We start from the raw sequence: 23,357 nt of genomic DNA on the forward strand, positions 1-23,357 counted from the left end.
TGGGAGGATCGGCGAGGAACTCCAGAGGGTATCAAATGCGGAATCTGGCACTCTAGAGACAGGGAGGGGGACGGGATAGATAGATGGATGGAAGGATGGATGGTGGCAGGAGCGTTATCGGAACCAACAAAATGCGGGCCAAGCTTTCTCCTATTTTCTCAAGCAACATTTGTATATTAAGAATGAAGGGCGGCAGTGTATGTTTTAATTGCTCTACTGTGCAGCATCTTCCACAAAGGAGTGCATTCTTACATTCTTGATACAGGTTGTTACTTTTTTAATTGACTCTTATCACATTGATGCTTCGTCAAATCCTGAACACACCTTTTAACAAAAAATAATGTTCTCATTGCAAATTAACCCTTCACCTCCCCCCATCTGTTTTCCCAATGAGCGTTTCCTCATTTATATAATTTGAAAATGACATTGATATCATGATAGGAAAATGTCTTCCAGATGACACAAGCACTTAAAATGTCTGCCAAACAAATTTCTGCAGCATTAGTTTGAGAAATCATTATGCGTGTGATAAATTATATCAGGCCGCACTTGCCAAAGCAGACAATCTGCAGTCCAGTCGCTTGTTTGCTTGCCTTCGCGTTGACATTTAGTGCTGTGCAAAAGACTTAGGCCACCACTAGCTCTGTTGTTTTTAGTTAGCTTCAGCATAGCAGCTTTTTCGATATAGTAAAATGAAGGGTTATCAATTCTGTTCATTGAGGTTCCATTAAATTAAGATTTTAGAAAATGTTTCCGCAACTTCACATTCTTGTGCAATAATTAAAAAAATACTGTGTATTATTTTTTACTTTGCCACCTTGATATACTTCATGCAAAACTCAATAATAATAACAAAAAATGATTTGTTTGTTTTTAAATGCTACATTATACTCAACTCACCAATCAAACATTTTGCTGGAGTCACTTCTTGGACAGGAACATTGTTGACTACTTTAACTTTATTGAACAAATAAGAGAAACAAAACAGTATAATATAAAAATGTGTTTAATTTTAGCAACAGTGTGTTTAGAACAGTTTAGTCAGTTTGTCCATTTCTTTCAATGTGTGATTCATTTTATACTTGTGCGTCCAACTGGCTGGGCCTTTAGCATGTCCGTCGTCAAAAGAACAATGACGGTGTGTGCGAAGGAACCTAATGGGAGTCAGGCTGGGCTCCGGCCGTCATAGGGAAGTTAACAACCATCCGAGGAAGGAATATCACATCCCAGCAGAGCACGGGTGGCCTGTAATTAGGCCTAGCCAGTCATTAGCCGCGCAGCTAAAAGACGGACCATGCTAACAGTATCGCTAAAAGAATTATAACAACACAGCGCTGAGCCAGCTGTGTTTTTTCATCTGTCTCTCACCTCCTCCTCCTCATTCTCCTCACTCCGTTCCCGCCCCGATCGCCTTTTGTTTACCGTTGGAGTAATTAGATGAGGCAGAGCTTTCTCACAGGGTTTAATAACCTCTGTGATGAAAGACAGGAAGAAAGATAAACTTGCAGGGAGGAGTGAGACAACATTAGGACGTCAGAGTAAAAGACGGCGTTCTCCTTTCAAGTCCTCCTGGCTTGGGCGTCGAGGACTCTGCAGCGCGTTTCCGGGTTGAGTTCAAACTGTGGGCCTGTTGAGTGGGTGTACATGTAATTGCCACAGTCAAGGCCACAATCTTTTCTCACTTCTAAATGAGTCTTGATTGACGACATAACAGCCGAGCTCTGAAAGTCCAAATTGGCATCGTGTGATTGGTGTGTTTTTGGAACGACGCGCGATAAAATGTTATTTATGGAGTTTTCCTCCTGACAGAAGGTGCTAGAGTTTTAGTTTTCAGGCTGGGTGAAAGGCGGCTAGTGTTGCAGAAGAGCTGATATGTGCTCAGGACGCGTAGTGAGCATTAAAAGTGTTACGATGCATTTCCTTGGCTATTGAGTGGACCCTGGTGTGAGACCAGTCATGACCTCAGTCAAGTCGGTGTGCATTAGGGGAGCATAGAGTGTCACATTCAAATGTTTATTTTTTTGGGTCACACACCGGTCATGTTTATATATTTGTTGCTATTCAATGTTCAAAGGTCTCAGACATCACTTCGCCTTCCTGTTATTCTCGGGGTAAGTTTGAAAAATTCTTGAACAAGCAGGGATAATACGCACTTTCTACAAAAGACGGGTTGGGACGCCCACCCCCCTCCCAAAGAAGAAGAAGAATATATATATATATATATATATATATATATATATATATATATATATACTACAAAGGGTGAAGGCTTTTTCTTTATTTTAATTTTCTCTTCTTTACTTGTATGATGGTTATTTATTAGGTAGGTGAGTTTAATACTGAAATACTGGGATAATTCTGTTTTAGTTTACTAAATGCCAGCATTAGCCAATTAGCTTAGCATAACATGAGTTCCTTATGCAGGTAGTCAAGAGTCCAGGAAATCACCAAGTGTTTTTACTTTGAGTGTTCTCTTCTTTATTTGTATGGCGGTTATTTATTAGGTAGGGAGTTTAATACTGAAATGCTGGGATAATTCTGTTTCATTTCACTAAATGCTAGGAGCAGTCAATTAGCTTAGCATAACACAAGGACTGTGTATGCAGGTTGTCAAGAGTCCTGCAAGTCACCAAGTCTGCTTGAAAAAAATAGTCTCCAGTCTTTAATGCTAATATAAGTTGATCTGTTGCTGACTATCACGTAATTTATTTCATTAATAGTTATTTTTTTGTTGTTGGCTGACATTTATTTGAAACCACAAGTAAAACATACTGAAACTGAACTATTCCCAAACACAGACGTGTCACAAGTAGCCTTCTAAAAATTACAATTACCAATATTATACAGTATACGCATTTTAAAGGTTTCTTCCCACCTCTGCTCCCAGTTAGGTAAAGGAAAAAAAGAAATGAATGGGAGAGCCGGAGCTCAGCGGTAACTGCATGGCATTAAATTTTTACTGGCAGGAAGGGGCGATGTGGTTTATGGGCACCACAAATCTGAGCCTTTACACTCAATGAAAGCCCACTGTAAATATCAGCGTTATTCCTCTAAAAGAGCTCCGTAGACAGTGCATACTGTTTGCTTACAGCTGCTACTATTTGCTAACTGAATGACCTTTTTGCTGTAATGCACACAGGCCCTAGGCCTAGAGGATTATTTTTTAATTTTTTCTTCATTTCTCTTTTTTATTACCAGAATGACATCAATGGATTTGATGTCCTCAGTGATATGTTATTCAAGTCTTCCTCCCATCTGCTGCAACAACCGTGAGGTTAGATCAAAACGTGTGATGAGTTCATCGCTTTTGTGCAATAGGATGTAATTGTCTTATGCAATGTAGAGTTATATAATTCCATCAGTAGCATTGTATTACAGTTAAAAATATTCATCATTGTTAATACCGTATTTTGCATTATTCCATAAGTAAACACCTCTGGAATCTTAGCAACGTTAAGCATTAGAAGCTAACAGCCTGCTAGATTGTCCAGATGATTTTATAGTTATCAACAAACATCAGTTTAGCGTCATTTATTGTTTATTTGTTTGACTTTTGTCAGTTGAATACTACTTACTAGTCTACGTGTCACCAAAACTTCTTCCTGTTCATATTCTCATGACCAATAAGAGAAGAGTGCGATGGTCACGTGATTTAATGTGACACATTTTGGTACTTGAAATTTGTGACTAATCACAACGACATGGACATTGTTTACAAACAAAGGAGTATTTTGTAAACTATTAAGTACGTAAGTAAGCTTTATTTCTATAGCACTTTTCACAGACAAAAGTCACAAAGCGCTTCACAAAAAGCTACAGGTGTGAAAGCACCAAATTGATTTGGTGGTCCCGGTGATAATTTCTTTTGGTTTCTGCTGTTTACAATCTCAATTTGAGATTCTGCATTACCTCATTTCTCACTTTTGCGTACTAGTTGTCCTGCATCCTAGTTACAAACTCATAACTGTATACATTAACTCTATTAAAACAACCTTATCTTTCTATTATAGCGTAATGTGTGATTTGACAACCACTCCCACAAACATAACCTCAAGTTCACATCAGGTCAAGTTTCCTGTGTCCTTGGATGCTTCCTGTCTATACTCGAGATACGAAACACTCACAGGTCATTTTATCTTAAGCAATCTTTTTTTGAAAGTCCATTTCCTAAAGGGCAACTTCACATTAGAGTACATGTGTTAATTCAGTGCTCACTTACAAATTCATATAAACATCTAGCAAACGGCGATTCTATCGAAGAGGAAGGAACTCAGGAAGAGACGGGAAACGCCTGAACAGACCTGACTGACTGAGTAGAAATGATCTGTCAGGTTACCTTTGACATCTTTCATTGAGCGTTGTCTAGTTTGCATCGTTGCATTATTATGTTTGCACGTTTCCGTCTTCCTGCGTGACGACTCGACAGATCCCACGTTTGGTGACAATATAAACCATAACTCGTTCTTTGTATTTCTTGCTTATATGTTTAGAGCAGGTGTCACCAACATGGAGGTAGCCCCCAAGTGCTACGTGAGTAGTCTGCGGGCCTGTTTTAAAAATAGCCCAACAGTGATAGGACAATTGTGATTTCCCTGGAATGCAATGTTTATTTGTTTGTTTTTTAGCATGATGCTGTTTCTGTTATTTGGTGGAATAACATTATGATAACCGATTTATTGGCCAAATTTTTTTTTTTCAATCCAGCAAATACATTTTTTTCTGCTCCCTTAATTTATGCTTACAACAATATAGATATAAAGTGTAGACAGAACATCTGACTGTTTTACAATAATTTGTCCTTTTAGTATTTGTTTAACTTTACAACAGAACAAAACTGGCATAAATTGCCTGATTTTCTGCATATTTTGGATTTTTTTTTAAAAACATTATTATCTTTGTTCTATCATTTAGTGTGTTATTGTGTACAAAGTAAATACAAATAATTGGCCATTATTTGTTGGCTGATTTTTGACTATTTTAAAAGCGCTAATATCGGCTGATGAAACACGTCATTTGAACACATTTGTTATTTCAGAAGCGCGTATCAAACTGGTAGCATGTCACATTAATCAATTAATTATTTATCAAAAGTAGCTCTCAGCTTCAAATGGGTTGGTAAGCCTGGTTTGAGGCTGTTGAGAATTTACTCCAAATGGTAGAAAACTAACTGTATTTAATGGGCATATATGTATATGTATATATGTATATATATATCTCCTTCCGGCAGGAGATTCAGGGCCCCCAGAACCAGGCTGAACCGCTACAAAAACTCATTCCTGCCGACATCCATCAAACTGCTTAACAACCGACATTAACTCAGTACAATAAGATATATGGTGCAATACATACTCATGTGTGTGTATATATATATATAGGAGTGTGTGTGTGTGTGTGTATGGGTGTGTGCAATGTACTTCTCTACACATGTATACTTCTGTGAAGACTTCTGGGAAGTCTTCTACTTATTGCTGCACTTATTTATTTAATTCTAATTTTATCTCTTTCTATTCTGTTGTTTTCTCTTTACTGTAAACTGCAGCTGGACGGATTCCAGGAAAAAGTTCCCCACGGGGAAAATAAAAGTATATCGCATCGTAACGTATCGTATCGTATGTACAATTGACTTTGATATTGTTGGCATACAAATAGGTGGGTCCCATCTAGCAAGTGTGAAATTAACAACTAAGTAAATAGTTTGTTTATCTGCCTAAACTTGTAACAGCCGTCTGTGTTTCTGCCACATTGCTACATAACAGTTGGACTAATTTACATAACAACTTCCCTGCCAGTGACCGGGGTGTCACTTCACATTAAAATACAACATTTAATTTTTCTTAATTTAAAAACAAGTTATTGTGTTGTATTAGGGAATCAGAAGAGATAGCGTTTCCCAGCATGCTTTGTTTTAATTACAATTAACTCGCCCCTGATTTTTATGTCAAAAGGTAAGCAGAGCTGCATTGATTTTTGTCGAGATGCACATATTAGCGTTGATTGCTGTTTGTGCATTTGTTGTTCAGATGGTGTAGCCGCTGCATCACACACAATGAAAACGATGAATGAAATGTTTTTATATACACGGCGCATGTGTTTGTTGTGTCCCATTAAAACCGCAGCTGCTCCCACAAGGTCGCTGTTGACGAGGCTCCGAGCGGCGACAAAAGTCACTCAATGTCTGACAGAAGCACTCATAATCGTCTGGAATCACTTCCAACGTTTCACTTTCTTGACCAAAACGTCAACCAACGTTGAAATGTGCTCATATTAAGGGAGGCAATGGAGAGCAAATTGCGGTTTCTCAGCCGCACCTTCTTGGTCCTGCACCCCACCACCCTGTGGATGTTTTGGCAGGACCGAGCAAGCGCGGTGCCATGTTCTTCCTGCCATTGTCTCCAACGGAACGCTATGGGACATAAAGCGTCTCAGTGAAAGCGAGCGAGAGAAGGCGTCAGTGGAAAGTCGCCGTCGCCGTCCTGACTTAAGCACGCTGACGCATGCCAGCAATGACCTCCTTCACTCTGAAAGCAATACCTGCGCAGTCCCGCCCCCTCCCCTGCTGTTGGGTCGCAAGATCATTAAGAGCAAACCACAGGGCTGCGAGAGGAGGGGTCTCCTCGGCCCTTTTTGTCGTGTGCTGCATGTCACCTCTTGTACTCGAGCCAGCCAGCGTAATATTTGAATACTAATGAATTTAATCGGGTGCAGCCTTTGTGAATGTGCGACACAGTGAGCACTCTAATGAGCTTTTGGGGCCTGAGCTCTCGGCTTCGCCCTCGCATTCGCGTCCACACCCAAGTGTATTGCATGATGATGAGCTTGTTCTCCAGAAAAGAGTGAGTCACGTGCATTCGCAGGTTTGAATGATGCAAATATATTTGCCTAAGTGCCAATTTTTGCTCTTATTTTGCTGCTGAAAACCATGAGGAGACATTGAACATTGAAAATATCTTACTGCAAAACATTTTGGTGTATTTAAAGTAATGTTTATTGGAACACATTAAAAATATTTGTTTAAATGTCAGGAAAAAATAGCATAGCAAGTTGGGAAATTTAGTATTTTGTTAGTGTATGATAAAAATGTTTTTAAGGAAATAAAGTTATAAAAATACAGAACATTTTAAACAATAATGATGAAGATGATGATAAAACAAAATAATAATGATAATAATAGTAATAATAATAATAATAATTTGGGATATTTTGTGTATTTGAGATTTAAAATTATTGTTTCACTAATCACCATGAAATGTTATGGCCCAATTTTACTTTTTTGTTAGGTTGTTGTTTCTTCTATACTTTTTATGTGGAAAAAGTTGTATCCATCCATCCATCATCTACCGCTTATCCGGGGTTGGGTCGCGGGGGCAGCAGCTTTAGCAGGGAAGCCCAGACTTCCCTCTCCCCAGCCACTTCAACCAGCTCGTCCGACGGGATCCCAAGGCGTTCCCAGGTCAGCCGAGAGACATAGTCTCTCCAGCGTGTCCTGGGTCGTCCCCGGGGCCTCCCGCCGGTGGGACATGCCCAGAACACCTCTCCAGGGAAAAGTCCAGGAGAGGCATCCGAATCAGATGCCCGAGCCACCTCAACTGGTTCCTCTCAACACGGAGGAGTAGCGGCTCGACACTGAGTCCCTCCCGGATGACCGAGCTTCCCACACTATCTCTAATGGAGAGTGCTGCGGCCACCCTGTTCTTTAGGTCACGACAAACAGTTTCATAAAGATATTTAAGATCTATTGAAAATATTGATTTAATGCGAGGGAAATTGTAAAAATACAGAACACTAAGAGATGATGATGCATGATGATGATAATAATAATAATAATAATAATAATTTGGGATATTTTGTGTAATTGTTATTGTGAGATTTAAAGATATTGTTTTTACCAAATCACTAATGGTAATGTGAAATGTTACAGCCCAATTTCCTTTAATGTGTTTGTTGTCTTAGGTTGTTGTTTCTTTTATACAGCACTTTTTTCCATGGGAATATACAGTGTATGTAGAAAAAAAGTTTCATAAAGACATTTAAAATATCTGAAAATATTTTTTTTAATGTAAGGGAAGGTGGCACGGTGGCCGACTGGTTAGCACATCCGCCTCCCAGTGCAAAGGACGTGAGATTGAGTCTAGGCTTCGGCCTTCCTGGGTGGAGTTTGCATGTTCTCCCCCTGCTTGCGTGGGTTTTCTCCGGGTAATCCGGTTTCCTCCCACATTCCAAAGACCTGCATGGCAGGTTAATTTAACACTCAAAATTGTCCACAGGTGTGAGTGTGGATGGTTGTTTGTCTCTGTGTGCCCTGTGATTGGCTGGCAACCAGTTCAGGGTGTACCCCGCCTACTGCCCCAAAGCCAGCTGGGATAGGCGCTTGTGAGGACAAGCGGTTAAGAAAATGGATGGATGTAAGGGAAATTGTAAAAATACAGAGATGATGATGATGATGATGATGACAGCAAGGTGGGCTATTATTGTATTTGTTGTTGTAAGGTAAAAAATATTTTTATTGGGATGAAAATTATAAAAATGCTGAATAATAATAATAATAATAATAATAATGGTGATGATGATGATGTTGACAATTATGATATTGTAATTTGCACTTTTACATGGTTAAAAAATTATAATGCGAGGAAAATTATGAAAATACAGAACACTTAATAATAATGATGATGATGATAAATATGATGATGATGATAATAATAATGCTTTCCCCATTTTAGACTACAATGGCAGTGATCAGAAGACGGCCTGCAGAAGACATGAGCTCTACGTCAGCTTTCGAGAGCTGGGCTGGCAGGTATCCAACACGTGGACCTTTACTCGTGATATGTAAATGTTGTTAAAATAATATTTCGGTTGAATTTTTATTCCACAATACGACTACTATGATTACTACTACTACTATTACTACTAATACTGTAGTGATGATTTTTCTTAAATTTTACACACAAGGAATACACACACCCAAAAAAACTACATCTAATAATAAAACTAATAAACCCCCTCTGACTAATTAAAACTAAAACTAAAAAATAAATAAACAAAAACAAACAAACAAACAAAATAAAAATAACAAAACTTCCAAAACGATTACTGTTTTTGATTCTATTTTTGGAATGTTGTTTCTATTACTTTCTCTGAGAAATTTTTTTTTTTCCAAAATTGTCCCCAAACCAAAATAAAATTCAGGAACAGATGGTAACTGTTCCCCTGTAGTATCTTATTCTGAGCAAAGTTAGTCACCGTGTTCAAATCACTGAATCGATTTTCCCACAGGGCCCAAGATTTAAAACTTTCTTCTTCTTTTTTTTTAAACCGTCTCTTATGTTAAAACATGACTTCAACCAGCTAAACTTAAATCTGTATTTTTCTTCTCTGAAGAATTCAGTTGTAGGGAATCTTTGAATGTAGCCCACAGCACACCTTGAGCGCTTGACTGCATGCATAATTCCTCATATGCAGTGAGGGCCAGCAAAACAACATCCGTCTGACAAAAGTGGTCTTAAGTTGCTCCGAGGGCTCACATGTAAGATTTAACACTACTAGCTTTCTCTGTGTGTGTGTTTGTGTTTTACATGGAGACAGACAGAGAAGAATAAAAATAACAAACCTTTCAAAAAAAATGCCTGGAAACACTGAGCTGACATCAAGAGGGACGCACGCACGCGCAAACACACACACACACACACTCACTCTCAGGTGCTGAGAATGTGCCAGAAAAGAGTAGGAAGGAAACAAGAAGTATGACTTCCCTGAGTGAGTCCACAGAGCAAAACACTTGAGCAGGACATGTCCTGAGAGACGAGCTGGAGAGATTCATGCTCACTTTGCTTCACTGAAGCTCGGTAAAAACATTGATTTTAGGCGACGTTCCCGGCAGCTAAAACGGGATTGTTGTGAGACAATGCACGGGGACGGGATGTGCAAACAAGACGGGCCGTGATTGCTGTGTATGCCTAGCGAGATTGTCAAAACAAGGACTGTTCATTCATTTATTTACTCTGCCTCCAACAGCAGACAAAGACAACAGAATACTCGTTTAAGTCATTCATTGCCAGTCCAGTTAAAAGACATCTTTGACGGCGGCTTGCTTTTTATCTTAAAACCTTAACCAGAATCCCGTTTCGTAAATTGTATTGTAAATAAAGATATAATCCTGGTGGATTAACGGGAATTGTAAATCCTTGTGGAAACCAAAACCAAGCTTCCTCCTCCTCCTCCTCCTTTTCCTTCTTCTTCTCCTCCTCCTTCATCTTCTTCTTCTCCTCTTCCTCCTTTTCCTTCTACTTCTATTCCTCCATTTTTTCCTTCACCTCCTCCTTCTTTTCTTCTTCTCCTGCTCCTCCTCCTCTTCTTCTATTTCTTCTTCTTCTTCCCCATCTCCTCCATCTTCTTCTTTTTCTTCAGAAATAAAGAACTGTTGTCATGGCAACTTGGTTCTGGTTTCCACAAGGATTTACAGGACACCATAATCCACCAGGATTGCACATTTGGCTACAATGTGACGCAGGATTCTGGTTAAGGTAAGCCATTTTAATACAAAAACCGGAGGTTCCATCGTCCTCGTGCTGTCGGAGGCAGCATGTACTTACACACACATTAATTTAAGGCAACAGTTTGCTTTCCTCGATTTCTAATGTTCATGGTCTCGTTTTTTGTAAAACAAATTCCCCCTAAAAAAAATGGAATGGTCTGATTTATAAGGAAGATTTTTTTTTTTTATGTCCCTAACCCTAACGCTTCCCATGTGTCAGGACTGGATCATTGCTCCGGAAGGCTACGCCGCCAACTATTGTGACGGAGAGTGCTCCTTCCCACTCAACGCCCACATGAACGCCACCAACCACGCCATCGTACAAACCCTGGTACAACAACAACCCGCACATTCACGGCAAGAATTGGGAGTTTCTAAAAACGATGATTAAACCGCTGTCATCTTCCAGGTGCACCTGATGAATCCCGAGAATGTGCCGAAGCCTTGCTGCGCCCCCACCAAGCTCCACGCCATCTCCGTGCTCTACTTTGACGACAACTCCAACGTTATTTTGAAGAAATACAAGAACATGGTGGTGCGAGCCTGCGGTTGCCACTGACGCTCGGAGAGGAGGGCATTAAACATTGAACGACAGTTGAATGGTTACACAAATCCCAGGGCTTCCGAGCCTTGCTCGGAAAAGCAGACAAGGATTTAAAGGAACGACGCGCTCATCACACGGCAACCTAGTGATCCCGACCGATTGTGGCGTCCACCAATGAGTGGGTCAAACTGAACTGTGATTGGACCAGTCAGAGTGCTGCTTTCATGCCCCTCCCATTCCTGTTTGGTCACCCTCTAACGAAAACTTTTCGCAACACGTTGGTGTGGACAGAGAATGCCATTTCGTCTTATTACACATTAGAGAGGAATTTATTATCCTCATTCTGGATTAATGTGCTTCCAGTGGCTGTAAAATTCTTATCAGCTCTTATACTCATAAGAGTAAAGTCCCAGTCAGTCTCTCCAGGAGATAATCCCATTCTTAGGCATTTGGGAAAGTTCTGCATACATTTCCATAAAGTGATCATTATGATTAAAATCCCTGTAAAATCAAAATACATTTCTTACTAATTCGACAGAGAGAAAAAAAATCTGGAAATAACATTTTATTTTTTTGTTATTTTTATGTTTGTGTTGAAAATAAGTATTTGAACACGAGAAAATACATGATAATATTTGATACTAAAACCTTTGTTTACAATTACAGAGGTAAAAAAACAAAAACATGCACAAATCATGATGCTTCCAACCCTATGCTTTACACTGAGGATGATGTTCCGTGATGGTACCCTTCTTCTTCCTCCAAACACAGCAGGTGGAGTTAGTAGGAAGACCGAAAATGTCTATTTTGTCTCATCACATGACTTTCTCCCATGACCCCTCTGGATTATACAGATCATAGGTTTCAAGATGAGGTCCTTGAGGGTTTCCCTCCAGCACACCTGAATGAAATGATTAGGATAATTAGCAGGTTTCTGCAGATTTTGTTGATGAGCTGATCCTTTGAGTTCGAGGAGGGAAACCTTCTCGCTCAGCTTCAGAAAACAGGTGTGCCGTAATTGGCCCTACACACCTGTGATATCATTTTCAGTTGACAAAGTGACTAAATGGCCGCCCCCTGAGATGGATAAAAACGGGTGGATTCTGATGCCTAACTCATATTTCACAAATGCTATTATTAATCAGAATGCTGCTTTTACACTAGTGGGGGGCACATAAAACATATTATAGTAAAGTAACATTTTTGGGTCAACCGGTTTGTTAAATCAAGGCAAATCAACAATTATTTGAAGTCAAATCCAAGTATTTTTGGTCATCTTTCCTCATTTATTTGCTTCTCAAATTATATTTACACTCCCTAAATATAAAATAGACTGAACCAAAGTGACCACAGGCTATTTTAGCAGTGCCTGCCTCCACCTAAATCCCCCAGTGTCAATATTTGCGTGCTCAATGATGTATGTTGTGGTTAAAAGGATGTTCTGGTGCAAACAAGTGAAGAATAAGGCCTTATCCGCCCAACACGCCCACTTCTGACAGCCCGTCCAGAAAAAGGGCAACAACATCATCCTTGTTTGTTATTGAAGTTTGAGGGTTGTTTGTATGTTTTTTTTTTTATTGAATATGTTACTGTGGAGTCTTTAGACAATATATATTAATGAAAATCGAATAGCAATAATAAGAATCTCAATACCTTATGTGTATAGCCAATCATCCAACACAAAATATACCTCTGGTAAGCTGCTGTTTACATTTGTGATTATGTTTAGACTGTGTAAATACTTGTACATTCAGTTTATTTATTGCACTTTTTGTTAAAAAAAATAAAGTACACCTTATGAGATACATTGAGAAACAAGAACTTATTTTGGAATAGCTTTTATTATGAAATCTCATGTTACAACTTGCCCTTTTTTTGTATAATTCCATGGGCGGTGCACAACCCATGACTGCATAACAAAAGTGTCACTGGAGTTTCTTAGACCATGTGCTTTCCATAAAGATTTACTGGCAAAAACTGCTTGGTGTGTGTGTACCTGGTTTTACATAATTTGTCACATAAACATGCGCACTACACACGATATGAAGAAACAGTTTCATCATGTGGCGCTGGGTGAGTTTTTAGTAACTAATTCAGTGCTTTGACCCCACTGGGTCACAGAATACACTTCCTAAGTACAAACAAATGACAATTCCAAAAATGACATCACAAGTCAAAATTGCGGTCTTAAACCATGTCGGATTCATCCCAGTTCTGCGCTCAAAGCGTTTGAGGCAATGTAAACAAAGATGGCCGATTTCAATAAATTGTTCTGGTTAACGTAGTTAATTCCAAATCACGTTGCCACCTGAACATGTAGCTTGTATTTACATTTGCTTCAACGCTATAAAGGCCGGAGCTGACACAATCCAAGTGGGATAATTGTGATTTGCCACTTTCCTCAAATGCAGCATTTTTCTCAGTTAAAGCGATGCTCTTTGCTCATAGAAAAGCATTAGACTTTGGATCATTGTAATTTGATTTGTGAGGATTATTTTGATTAGAAAATGTGGTAAAATGTTTGACTACTAAAACAACATGCCTAGTTTGTATGCTATTCACAGGCAAAGGCAATACGTGGGGAAATAAAAGCGTTGTATTGTGGAAATAGCAGAAATGCCTGGATGTTCGGAATTGGCAGCAAGGCTATTTTAAAAGTACACCACATCATCCATTTTAGTGGCTTGCAATTTAACGCAAGTCCATAAACCTTTGTCCTTATGAGGACATTTTGAGTACCGTTCAGGTTTTTTAGATCAAAACAAACTGCAGAAACAAGTTGGTAAGTATTGGTGATATTATGGGGCACCGTGGAGGAGTGGATTTGTGTCCGCGTCTTCATGTCAGACTCCTGTGAGGCGCTCCAAAGGTAATTGAGCGTTGTCCCTGAGAGTCAAGTCACATAAGCACTGACGGCTGAGAAGTAACACTCAACATCAATTAATGGCTTGCATTTCAACAACAGATCCCATTATTAAAAAAAACAACATGGTTGAACAAATCATGTCAGGAAACAACCGAAACCCCTTTCAGAAAGTTCATAAGCACTTTCAAAGAACCAAGAATGAGAAATACATTTGTGTACCCAAACACCCAGAATTGTTGTGCCAACACAGGAAAAGGAGCATGAGGTTTGGCTGGTGCAAGACTGCCCGAGCAGCGCGAGAAGGATGAGCGCCGACACGCGGGTGCTCAAAGCTCGTTCCTCGCCTGCTTCATCACAAAGTCGTGCAGGTTCTTCAGGTCCCGAGGGCCGCTATACTCATCGCCCTGCTTGCCGGCGCCGAACATCATCAGGGTGGGGTAACCTTGCACCTAAGGAGGGGCAACGGCAAAATCAGATCTGCCACATTGTTGCGCCGTGACTCAAGTGTGAATTTTTAACGCTCATGCAGCACTTCCTTGTTTAACATTAACCACTGCGTTAACGATGGCAAACAAACCCAGGTAGTGATTCCCGTTTCCAGATCTCATTTGCAAACACATCACAACCAATTTAAGCGATTAGAGCTGCATTAAAAATACAAATGTGATGAGCATTTTCACAGCTTCAAAATGTGACTTATATTGCTTTATGGCTCGAGTTTGCCAGGGCTCGTCAACACGCCAGACTCACAGAATATTTGTTGCAGAGCGTGCGCTCCACCGTGCAATCCACTTTGGCAATCTTGACGTTGGTCAGAGAAGGAAAGTCCTTGGTGGAAAGCTCCTCCCACACCGGAGCCAGATGTTTACAGTGGCCGCACCTGCACAGGACGTCAGATTCAATCATGTGTGTAAAAAATATGTGCCACTGAGCATTTACATCAGGGGTGTCTAAAACTTTTACTTCTAAGAGGAGGAGGAGGTGGTGAAGGAGAAGAAGGAGGTGAAGGAGAAGAAGATGATGGAGGAATAGAATGAGAAGAAGAACTTTTTTACGTTCTTCTTTATTAAACACTGTAAAATCAATGAAGCAATTGTACATTGCTGATATAATGTATCCCTGTGTGCCACTATAATAAGATCCGCTTCTTCACTGAGCAGCAGCTGAATCCCAAGTTCATCATTCTTACCACCATTAATATGTTTTCACAAATTGGACCTTGATGAAGCAATTTTCTTTTCTGAAATTCAATTAACTTGATCTCCACGGTGTTAAACAGAAATTTTGTTACTATTTTAGCTGTAAATTTGTGTGTCTTTGCATAGCTAGAAAAGTTTAATCCAACCTCTTTTCTATTTTATTTTTTTTTAAATAGCATTGTGGCCATGTCAAAAAATATTTTTAGTATATGCCACGGGCCGCCAAAATATGTATGGTGGGCCGCAAATGGCCTCCGGGATGTAGTTTGGACACCACTGATTTACATTATCAAGAGTCCTGTAATATTTGTTGCATTAGTTTTGTTTTTTTACATTCATTAAATATGTAGTTAGTAGTGGTGCAACGGATCACAAAAGTCACAGTTCGGACCAGATCGTTTTTCAGATCAGCAAAAAAAAGAAAAAGAAATAGTACTTTTCATTTATTTTGCAATATGCTTTTCCACATTAAATAAAAATAAAAAAATAAAAAATGTCTAATATAGCCATTTAGGATTTAGTGTCTTAATTTATTCTGTGAAACAATTTTTCTCCATTAATTAAATTTTTTTTTTTAAAATTAATGTATATATATAGCCGTTTAGGATTTATGAACAAAACTAAGTGCAATATGAGGCAAAAACATTCTTATTTCATACATGGTCCATGTAAATAAGGTATTAAGGGCCTAAAGTATCATTGACATTTTGAGTTGAATGTTTTTCTTTTTAAATGCACTAAAGTGTTTTTATAAAATAAATGAAGACAAAGTTCTATTTATCTTTATTTTTTTTAATGAAAATACCTCAGAACATAATTTAAGGCACATTCCCTTCCTCATTTGCTCCCCAAAATTTATAATTACATTCTCTTTTAAATGTTTTAAGTGTCCCAAAGACAAATGTATGTGTTTGTTTTTGTATGTTTTTTTATGCTAGACCATACAGAAGGTTTTGATGCAGCCTCTCAACTGCAAAGAACGGTTGAAAAAAATGGTAGTTATTACATAAATGTCTAGCAAGTGGCAGCAGAGCATATGAAATGAACCAGGACCATATTGAAAAAACCCTCAATTACTCAGAATTCTAAATAGATTTGTGAATGATGATGAAACTTGGCTATATTCTAATGCTAATTGCTACAAAATCCAGTAAAACAGCCGGGAGTGAAGGGGATTGCTTCTGTGAAAATGGCTGGGAGTGAATATGAGTTAATTACAAAGTAGCCTTGGTCCAGAATATAGAAAAATAATTCAAGTAAGCCAGTTACCAGCTGTCAAACTCATTTACAGCAACCAACCAGCCTGGCACCCGTAGTTTATGCTAACAGGTAGTTGCATGCTAGCCAGTAGTCACTTACGTCGGAGACTTCTGCCGTATCTTGCAATGATGGCGTAATTAGCGTTTTTTTTAGAATCCTAAATTAGTGATTGAATATGAGTTCGGGATAGCGTTGTGTTGGTCGTGACTTTAATGTCGATCAAAACTACAAAGGTCTAAAAAGGAAGTCAAGTTAGCCATCATGCCACAAAGTGGGCCACTTGCAAAGTAAATGTCTACTAAGGCTATTTGCATTGCCATCAATGTAAACAAACTTTATATTGAAGTTAGCCTGAGCGTAAGCGGTGTGTCACGTTGAGTATGTTTCAGCTGAATGGTGTCCACCGTGAATTGCGCACTTTGTTGTTGTCCCCCTCCAACAACCAATCCGCAGATCGTAGGCGATCCTAACCGTAGGGCCTGATCCCAACCGACCACGGATAAACGCTGATCTGTTTCACCACTAGTAGTTAGAAAATATAATCTTTTAAAAATCTAACCAAAATAAATGTGAATTAATTATTTTATCAAAATAAATGTTCAAGTGCTTTAAATGATCTGAGCCTGACCCACAAAAGTTGAGTCTGACCCACTATCCCAAAAAATATTATATAAACTACATAAATAAACAAGTTAATGTAATGTCAACCTTACCATGGAGCAAAGAATTTAACAAAAGTGAATCCTTTGGCAATGGTCTCATCAAAGTTGTTTTCTGTCAGCTTTAAGACGTTGGACTGTGGACAGAAAGCAAACAGACAAGCTAGATGTTGGCACGAGTACAACGTACAATAGTCGGCAACAAACACAGGCGCTGCTTCTTTTCATGCTGACATTTTCCATCTGGATCAAGATGCACGTTAAGCTCACCTGCTCCTCCTCGGCTGCTTCTTCCTTGATTTCGACGTCTTTTGGCTCTTCCTTGACATCGGTCTCGTTTGGCTCCTTGACTTCTTTCACATCTTCCTTGGTTTCATCCTGTGCTTCTTCATCTTTATTCTTAGCAGCGATGACCATCTGGTCCACAAACTCTTTGAGGGTGTCATAGTCTCTCTTTCCTTTGTAACGTGTTACCTCAATCTGCAGTGGGAAGGACATGTAAGCTACTATAACCTTAAACTTGTTGTCACGGTATTATTATTAAACTCTGAACGCAATATTGGGCCTGGTATATAGACGTGTGTGTGTGCTATGCATATATTTACCGTAAAATCGGATTATATATGTCAAATCCAGTGAATATGACTTTTTTTTTCCTTTCATCAAAATTGTTACACCGATTAGTGGTGCAACGGATCATCATTGATCCGTGGTCGGTTTGGATCAGGCCCCATCCGCGGATTGATTGATTGGTGTGTGTGTGTGTGTGCGTGTGTGTGTGTGCGTGTGTGGGGGGAGGGGGGGACAACAAAGTGCGTATTCACAGTCGATACCATTCTGACATGTCAAGGAGGCTGAAACATACTCAACGTAACATGCTAAACCTAACTTCAAAATAAAGTTTACCAAATACAGTAATACATTGATGGCAATGCAAATAACCTTAGTACATTTTTATTTTTAAGTTTGCCCACATCTTGGCGTGATGGCTACCTTGACTTCCCTTTTAGATGTTAATTTATTGTAGTTGATTGACATTGTGGATGCGACCAACCTCAACACAACGCTATCCCAAACTCATATTCAATCGCTAATTTAGGATGCTAAGAAACAGCTAAATAATTACAGACAGCAAATAATTAACTCATTAATTACAGAAGTAATAATGTAAGTGGCTAGCGGCTAGCTGTTAGCATGATGAACGGGAGTCTGGCCGCCGGCTGGTAAGTTTGACAGCTGGTATCTGATCCACTGGCTTACTTTAACTATTTTTCAATATTCTAATCTGGACCAAGGCTTCTTTTAAGTCACTCTCCATGTTGAAAGGAAGGGAATGTGCCTTAAATTACACGCTGAGGTCTTTTCATAATAAAAAAAATAAAAAAAAATTACAAAAAAAATAATAACGATAAATAGAACTTTGTCATTGAACATTCAACTCAAAATGTCAAACGTAGTTGTTTAGACTATAGGAAAACAACTTTAAGCCATTAATACCTTGTTGTTTTACACATGAACCATGCATAAAATAAGAATGTTTTTGCCTCAGATTGCACTTAAAAGTTGTGTTCCAAATCCTACACGGCTAGATATTTTGGAGTTTTTTTTTAACATTTAATGAAAAAAAGCGCTTTACAAAATAAATGAAGGCAAATTACTATTTATCTTTTTTTTTTCTTCCTGATTTGAGAAACGATCCGATCCGTGACTCAAATCCGTGATCCGATCCAAACCGTGACTTTTATGATCCGTTGCACCACTTATATTTTACATTTTATAGACATTTACCGTTACCTAGATGCTGTCAAAAACTTTAATTTCAACAGGATATTGAATGTGTCTACCGTTACAAAATTATGTAAAATAAAGAACCTAGTTTCTAACAGAGGGCAAGACTAGTCAAGCTAGCAGCATCAGCAATTGGTCATGCTATCCATGATTAAACACGCAGCAAGCGTGGTAAGGCCAACTTTAAGATAAAATCTTTCCAAACACACTAACACGTTGAAATCAGTGTCTTGGTACGCTTTTACTTTGAAGTTGTTCCCGGCAGCAACTTGTTTTTTTGAGTCACTATTTGCGGCATTCAGAAAATGTCACAGACTTTAACTACGTCATCGTCTTAATTGAATCTTCATTCATATTATTCACTTTGGTGACACTGGTCAACAAACATTTTGGTGCCAAGGAAGTTTAAATGATTTTAGGGTACGGCTGAAAATGACACATTTTTTTCCAAATTGACTCATTTTTCAGATATTTCATTGTTTCTGATGAACAAAAGTGCTAAAAATGCAAAACTTTTGACATTGGTATTCTCTCTTTATCTTAAGTGTTCGACAATTAATAATAGTAGAGAAGATTTGTATCGAGCTTTTTTGGACACTCAAAGACACTGCACAATTCTTTAACATAATTCTGTCTATTTGGCCCGATTATTGTCAAAAGAGACTTTGAAGAACTGTTTTAATTAATGAAAAAATAAAATAAAAAGTATCACAATATGCTTGTTTTTCAATTGTTGTACCATTTCCTGTTAAAATCTTACAAAAGAACAATAAGCAATGTTATGTAGTGAGTTCCAAACGTACCTTTGCATTTCCATCTCCCTTGAAGAACAGCAGTGTGGGATATCCCCGCACGCCGAACTTAATACACAAATCCTGGTGCTGTGTGCAGTCCAGCTAAAAAAATTTTTTACCAGAAAACGTCAACGCGCAGTCATTCATGCTAACATACTAATGATATACTGTGCTAACTCAAAACAAATGTGAAAAAAATCATTAGGCTTTTCTAGGTCATTTGGGTTGTAAATTGTTATCCTTTCCATAATATTGTGTCATAAAAAGACTCACCTTTCCTATTTTGACGTCAGAGTGCTCAAAGGTGGAGGCCATTTGTTCCCAGGTAGGAGCCATGGCTTTGCAGTGGCCACACCATGGAGCGTAGAACTTGATGAAATGTAAACCTAAAAAAAGAACCAATCATCAGGCAAACCCGACACGTGTATATTATTGACAGATGTGGTCATGTACACAATTATTTTCTATACTGCGGCTGCAGCAGATTCGAGCTGTAAAGGCAAATCCCCACCTCCTACACAGTTGAATGCAAGCATTACACAACATTTACTGCTCCTCTGTTGCCAACATGTGAAGGGAGGACCAATAAACACAAGCTTAAAAAATGCCTATGTCATATCCTGCCCTTTCTGGTCATTTATTTTTGCTTGCAAACCAAAACAGTCAAGACTTCATGGAGGCATACTCTGCTTTGCATTGACTTACGCGACGAACTAAAATAAAATGTCAGTTAAGTCAATTACGGCAAGAGGAATGGATCCAGATTGACCGCTTTTGCTAGTTAGAACCTGAACAGCAGGTTTTCCAATTCAATACACCCAATGACAGAAACTATTACATTGTCTTACATTTGTTCTACATGGGAGCTTTACCTTGGGCCACGTGGTTCTTAAAATTGCCGGTTCTGAGCTCGTACATGCCATCTTTCGGCTCGGGAGGCTCTTCAGATTGCTCCTGTTCCGCCACTGCTTCCTGGAGGCAGCAGAACAAGAAGGCAAGTGAGATGCACGAATCGCCACATTTCAACTATGACATTATGTGGCAAGTTGGCAACACTTACAGGGGAATGATCTATCTCGAGCGTTTTCAACATCCAGTCCTCAAGAGCATCTAGTACTTTCGCTCCGTGGTAAGTGACCGGTTTCTGATCCGGCTTGTACAACACTAGCCTACAAACAACACAGAACACACGCGATAACTACATCTCCAATGACAATTCTAGAAAAGTAATTTATGATTGAAGAAGAAAAAACAAATGAAATGGAACTCCATACCTTGACCTCTCTGCAGGAGTCACATTTGCATAAAATGTGTGCGTGTAATTTCAACCAGGATTAATATTTATGGGATTAAACTGTTTTATTTTTTTACAGGTTACTCCCGCATATTCTGATTCTACTAACTTCAAGTTAATTCCACATTCAGATTTTTGCCGTTACGGCTTGTAGAGAACGACTTACGTGGGGTAGCTTCGGATGCTGTGGTCTTTGGAGCAGAACCTGGTATCCTGGACGCAATCTATTTTTACCACATAGGCAGGGGGCTTTTCCATGTTGTTGTACTTATCTGCCAGTTCATTCCACGTCGGCTGCAGCTTCTTACAATGGACACACCTGGACACAACAAAACACAGAAAAAGCTTATATTCATACTTTTAGTATGCTGTAGGTTTACACCATCTAATACAAACCACACATATTCTAATTTAACTTGAGCTGTAGGTTTTTGCTCACTTAAGTTAAATCATTTATTTTGATGTGATTATTTTACTTTAACATAGTACACATCTACAGTACTAAAGTCATGCAATATAAAAATGCAGTGGAGAAATTAAAGACAGAGTAGATAGAATGGGATCAAGTTGTATGAAAACTTAGCAACTTTCATTCCAGCTGGATGACTCCAGAGATGTCAGTCGAAAAGTGCAACTTGTTGCTTTTGTGAGGTATGTTGATCGTCAAAACATTTATGAGTACATAACAATCTTCAAAAGTTTGGAGGGGAAAACAACAGGGAAGTCCATATTTGATGTTGTCAATGCTGCTTAATGTGAAAAGAGTTTGAGCTGTAAATCCTGCAGCAGCATCAATGATGGGCAGTGTCATATCTTGACATCTTGTTGAATTCACAGGGGGTACATATTCTGAAAACAGGGTGAGCGCCACAGAGCATCCCGACTTCAGTTATGATAGTCAGAAAAAAAAATGCTGATTAAAGATAAAAAAAGATAAATATAATTAATTCAATAGACACATTTAACAGATACATTATTTTGATTAGGAGGAAAAACAGCCATCGATAATAAAATAATGTATTTGACATTTTGAGAACATGACAATATGAATATTTAAAAGTCTAAGCACTTAAATTGGTCTTTTCTTTCATTTGGTTTTATATTTTCCATTTGTTAAATAGAATATTGTTTGAAATATTGCAGTTCTGCTTGTGCCACGTCAGCTTTGTGAGCATCCGTACTCACAACTTTCAGCTACAGTACGTCATTTACCCTTTAATAAATAACTTCAGCTAGTAGCTCAAGTGAGCAATTAAACGTTAACTGTAAACTCTAAAGTGTTTTTTTTTAACAGTTATTTTATTTAACGTTGAAGATCACTTCACAAGCGAGCTAACCGGTCGGTAGCTGTGATACTAGCATGATGGCTAACCACGAGCTCAAATCCAATGGAAAAAGCCAAGTGCCGACTAGCGTCTATGCCAACTAACTCGCTAACACATTGGCCAGTTAGCTCAAATGTCGCTACATAGATTCTGCAACACACTGCGTACAAGTAGCCGGTAGTGAGCCAGAAAGTCAACTTACCACGGGGCGTAAAACATGACAAAGTGCGGTGCGGTGGCCACAGCCTCGTTGAACATCTCCACCGTGTACGTATGCTTGGCGTGCTCTTCTTCTTCTTCTGTTTCTTCTTGATCGCAAAACACCAAAGAAAAAAGTAACGAATGAATAAAAAGTAGGGTAAAAGGAGTGTAAATCAGTGCGGATGCCATGATGAGGGTCTGCCAGTCGCTGCTGCGGTTCCTGCTGCGGTTCCTGCTGCTGCTTCCCCGGCTACAATCAATGGAGAAAGCGCATTCACGCTGCGCCTTTGAAACGTGATTAAAGGTATGCAAGATGTGGATGGGCGCGCGCTCCTGAAGACTGTTTTTGCGTACATCCACGCAATCACCGTGATGTGCAGATCTGTGCAAGCCTGCAGGCGTTTTGCTCTGCTTACCAGCCTGACTGGTTATAAGAAAGTGGATCACGTTGCGCAAATTTAGTGCGCTTGATTTTCAAATGAGAAAGCTGGCATCATCATTCTAATTCTGCTCTGTTTCATGATGAATAGTACTGTAATTTTAAATATAGTATGGTGTGATATACAAACAGCTCATGTGAGCCAAAACTAATATTTATAATAAAAAAATACAGTACGTGTACTTATTAGTAAAGTCAGTAATGAACATTAAAGTTAATTTTCAGTCAGATGTACACTTTTATGAGCTATGTATGTGATTTATCTTGCCACTTGCTGCCAACTGAAAATAGCATCACAGTTGCTCAGGTAATGACCAATCCCAGCTCAGTTTCACAAAACAGGTGAATTGGTCGTGAGCCATGATTGGTCGTTACCACACACACACACACACACACACACACACACACACACACACACACACACACACACACACACGCACACACACACACACAC

The 23,357-nt window shown here is 39.0% G+C and overlaps 2 protein-coding genes across 2 annotated transcripts in view; one reads left to right on the forward strand and one right to left on the reverse strand.

The window, feature by feature from the left end:
* Positions 1-12,798, forward strand: part of bmp6 (bone morphogenetic protein 6) — a 63,227-nt gene extending 50,429 nt beyond the window's left edge. The window contains exons 5-7 of the mRNA XM_077554119.1: positions 8,721-8,797; positions 10,755-10,865; positions 10,944-12,798. Coding sequence (XP_077410245.1) covers positions 8,721-8,797; positions 10,755-10,865; positions 10,944-11,093 — 338 coding nt within the window. The 3' untranslated portion in view covers positions 11,094-12,798. The remainder of the gene's footprint in view (positions 1-8,720; positions 8,798-10,754; positions 10,866-10,943) is intronic.
* A 102-nt stretch (positions 12,799-12,900) lies between these two features.
* Positions 12,901-22,880, reverse strand: txndc5 (thioredoxin domain containing 5). Its single transcript, XM_077554118.1, has 10 exons — positions 22,466-22,880; positions 21,105-21,257; positions 20,705-20,813; positions 20,517-20,616; positions 19,918-20,030; positions 19,654-19,746; positions 17,333-17,542; positions 17,117-17,199; positions 14,695-14,824; positions 12,901-14,393 (listed from the first exon to the last, which is right to left on the reverse strand). Exons 1-10 carry the CDS (start codon positions 22,651-22,653, stop codon positions 14,271-14,273), a joined length of 1,302 nt encoding a protein of 433 aa, XP_077410244.1. The 5' UTR covers positions 22,654-22,880; the 3' UTR covers positions 12,901-14,270.
* Positions 22,881-23,357: the final 477 nt, after the last annotated feature.

Source organism: Vanacampus margaritifer, chromosome 20 (genome assembly GCF_051991255.1).
Source record: "Vanacampus margaritifer isolate UIUO_Vmar chromosome 20, RoL_Vmar_1.0, whole genome shotgun sequence".
Taxonomy (NCBI): domain Eukaryota; kingdom Metazoa; phylum Chordata; class Actinopteri; order Syngnathiformes; family Syngnathidae; genus Vanacampus; species Vanacampus margaritifer.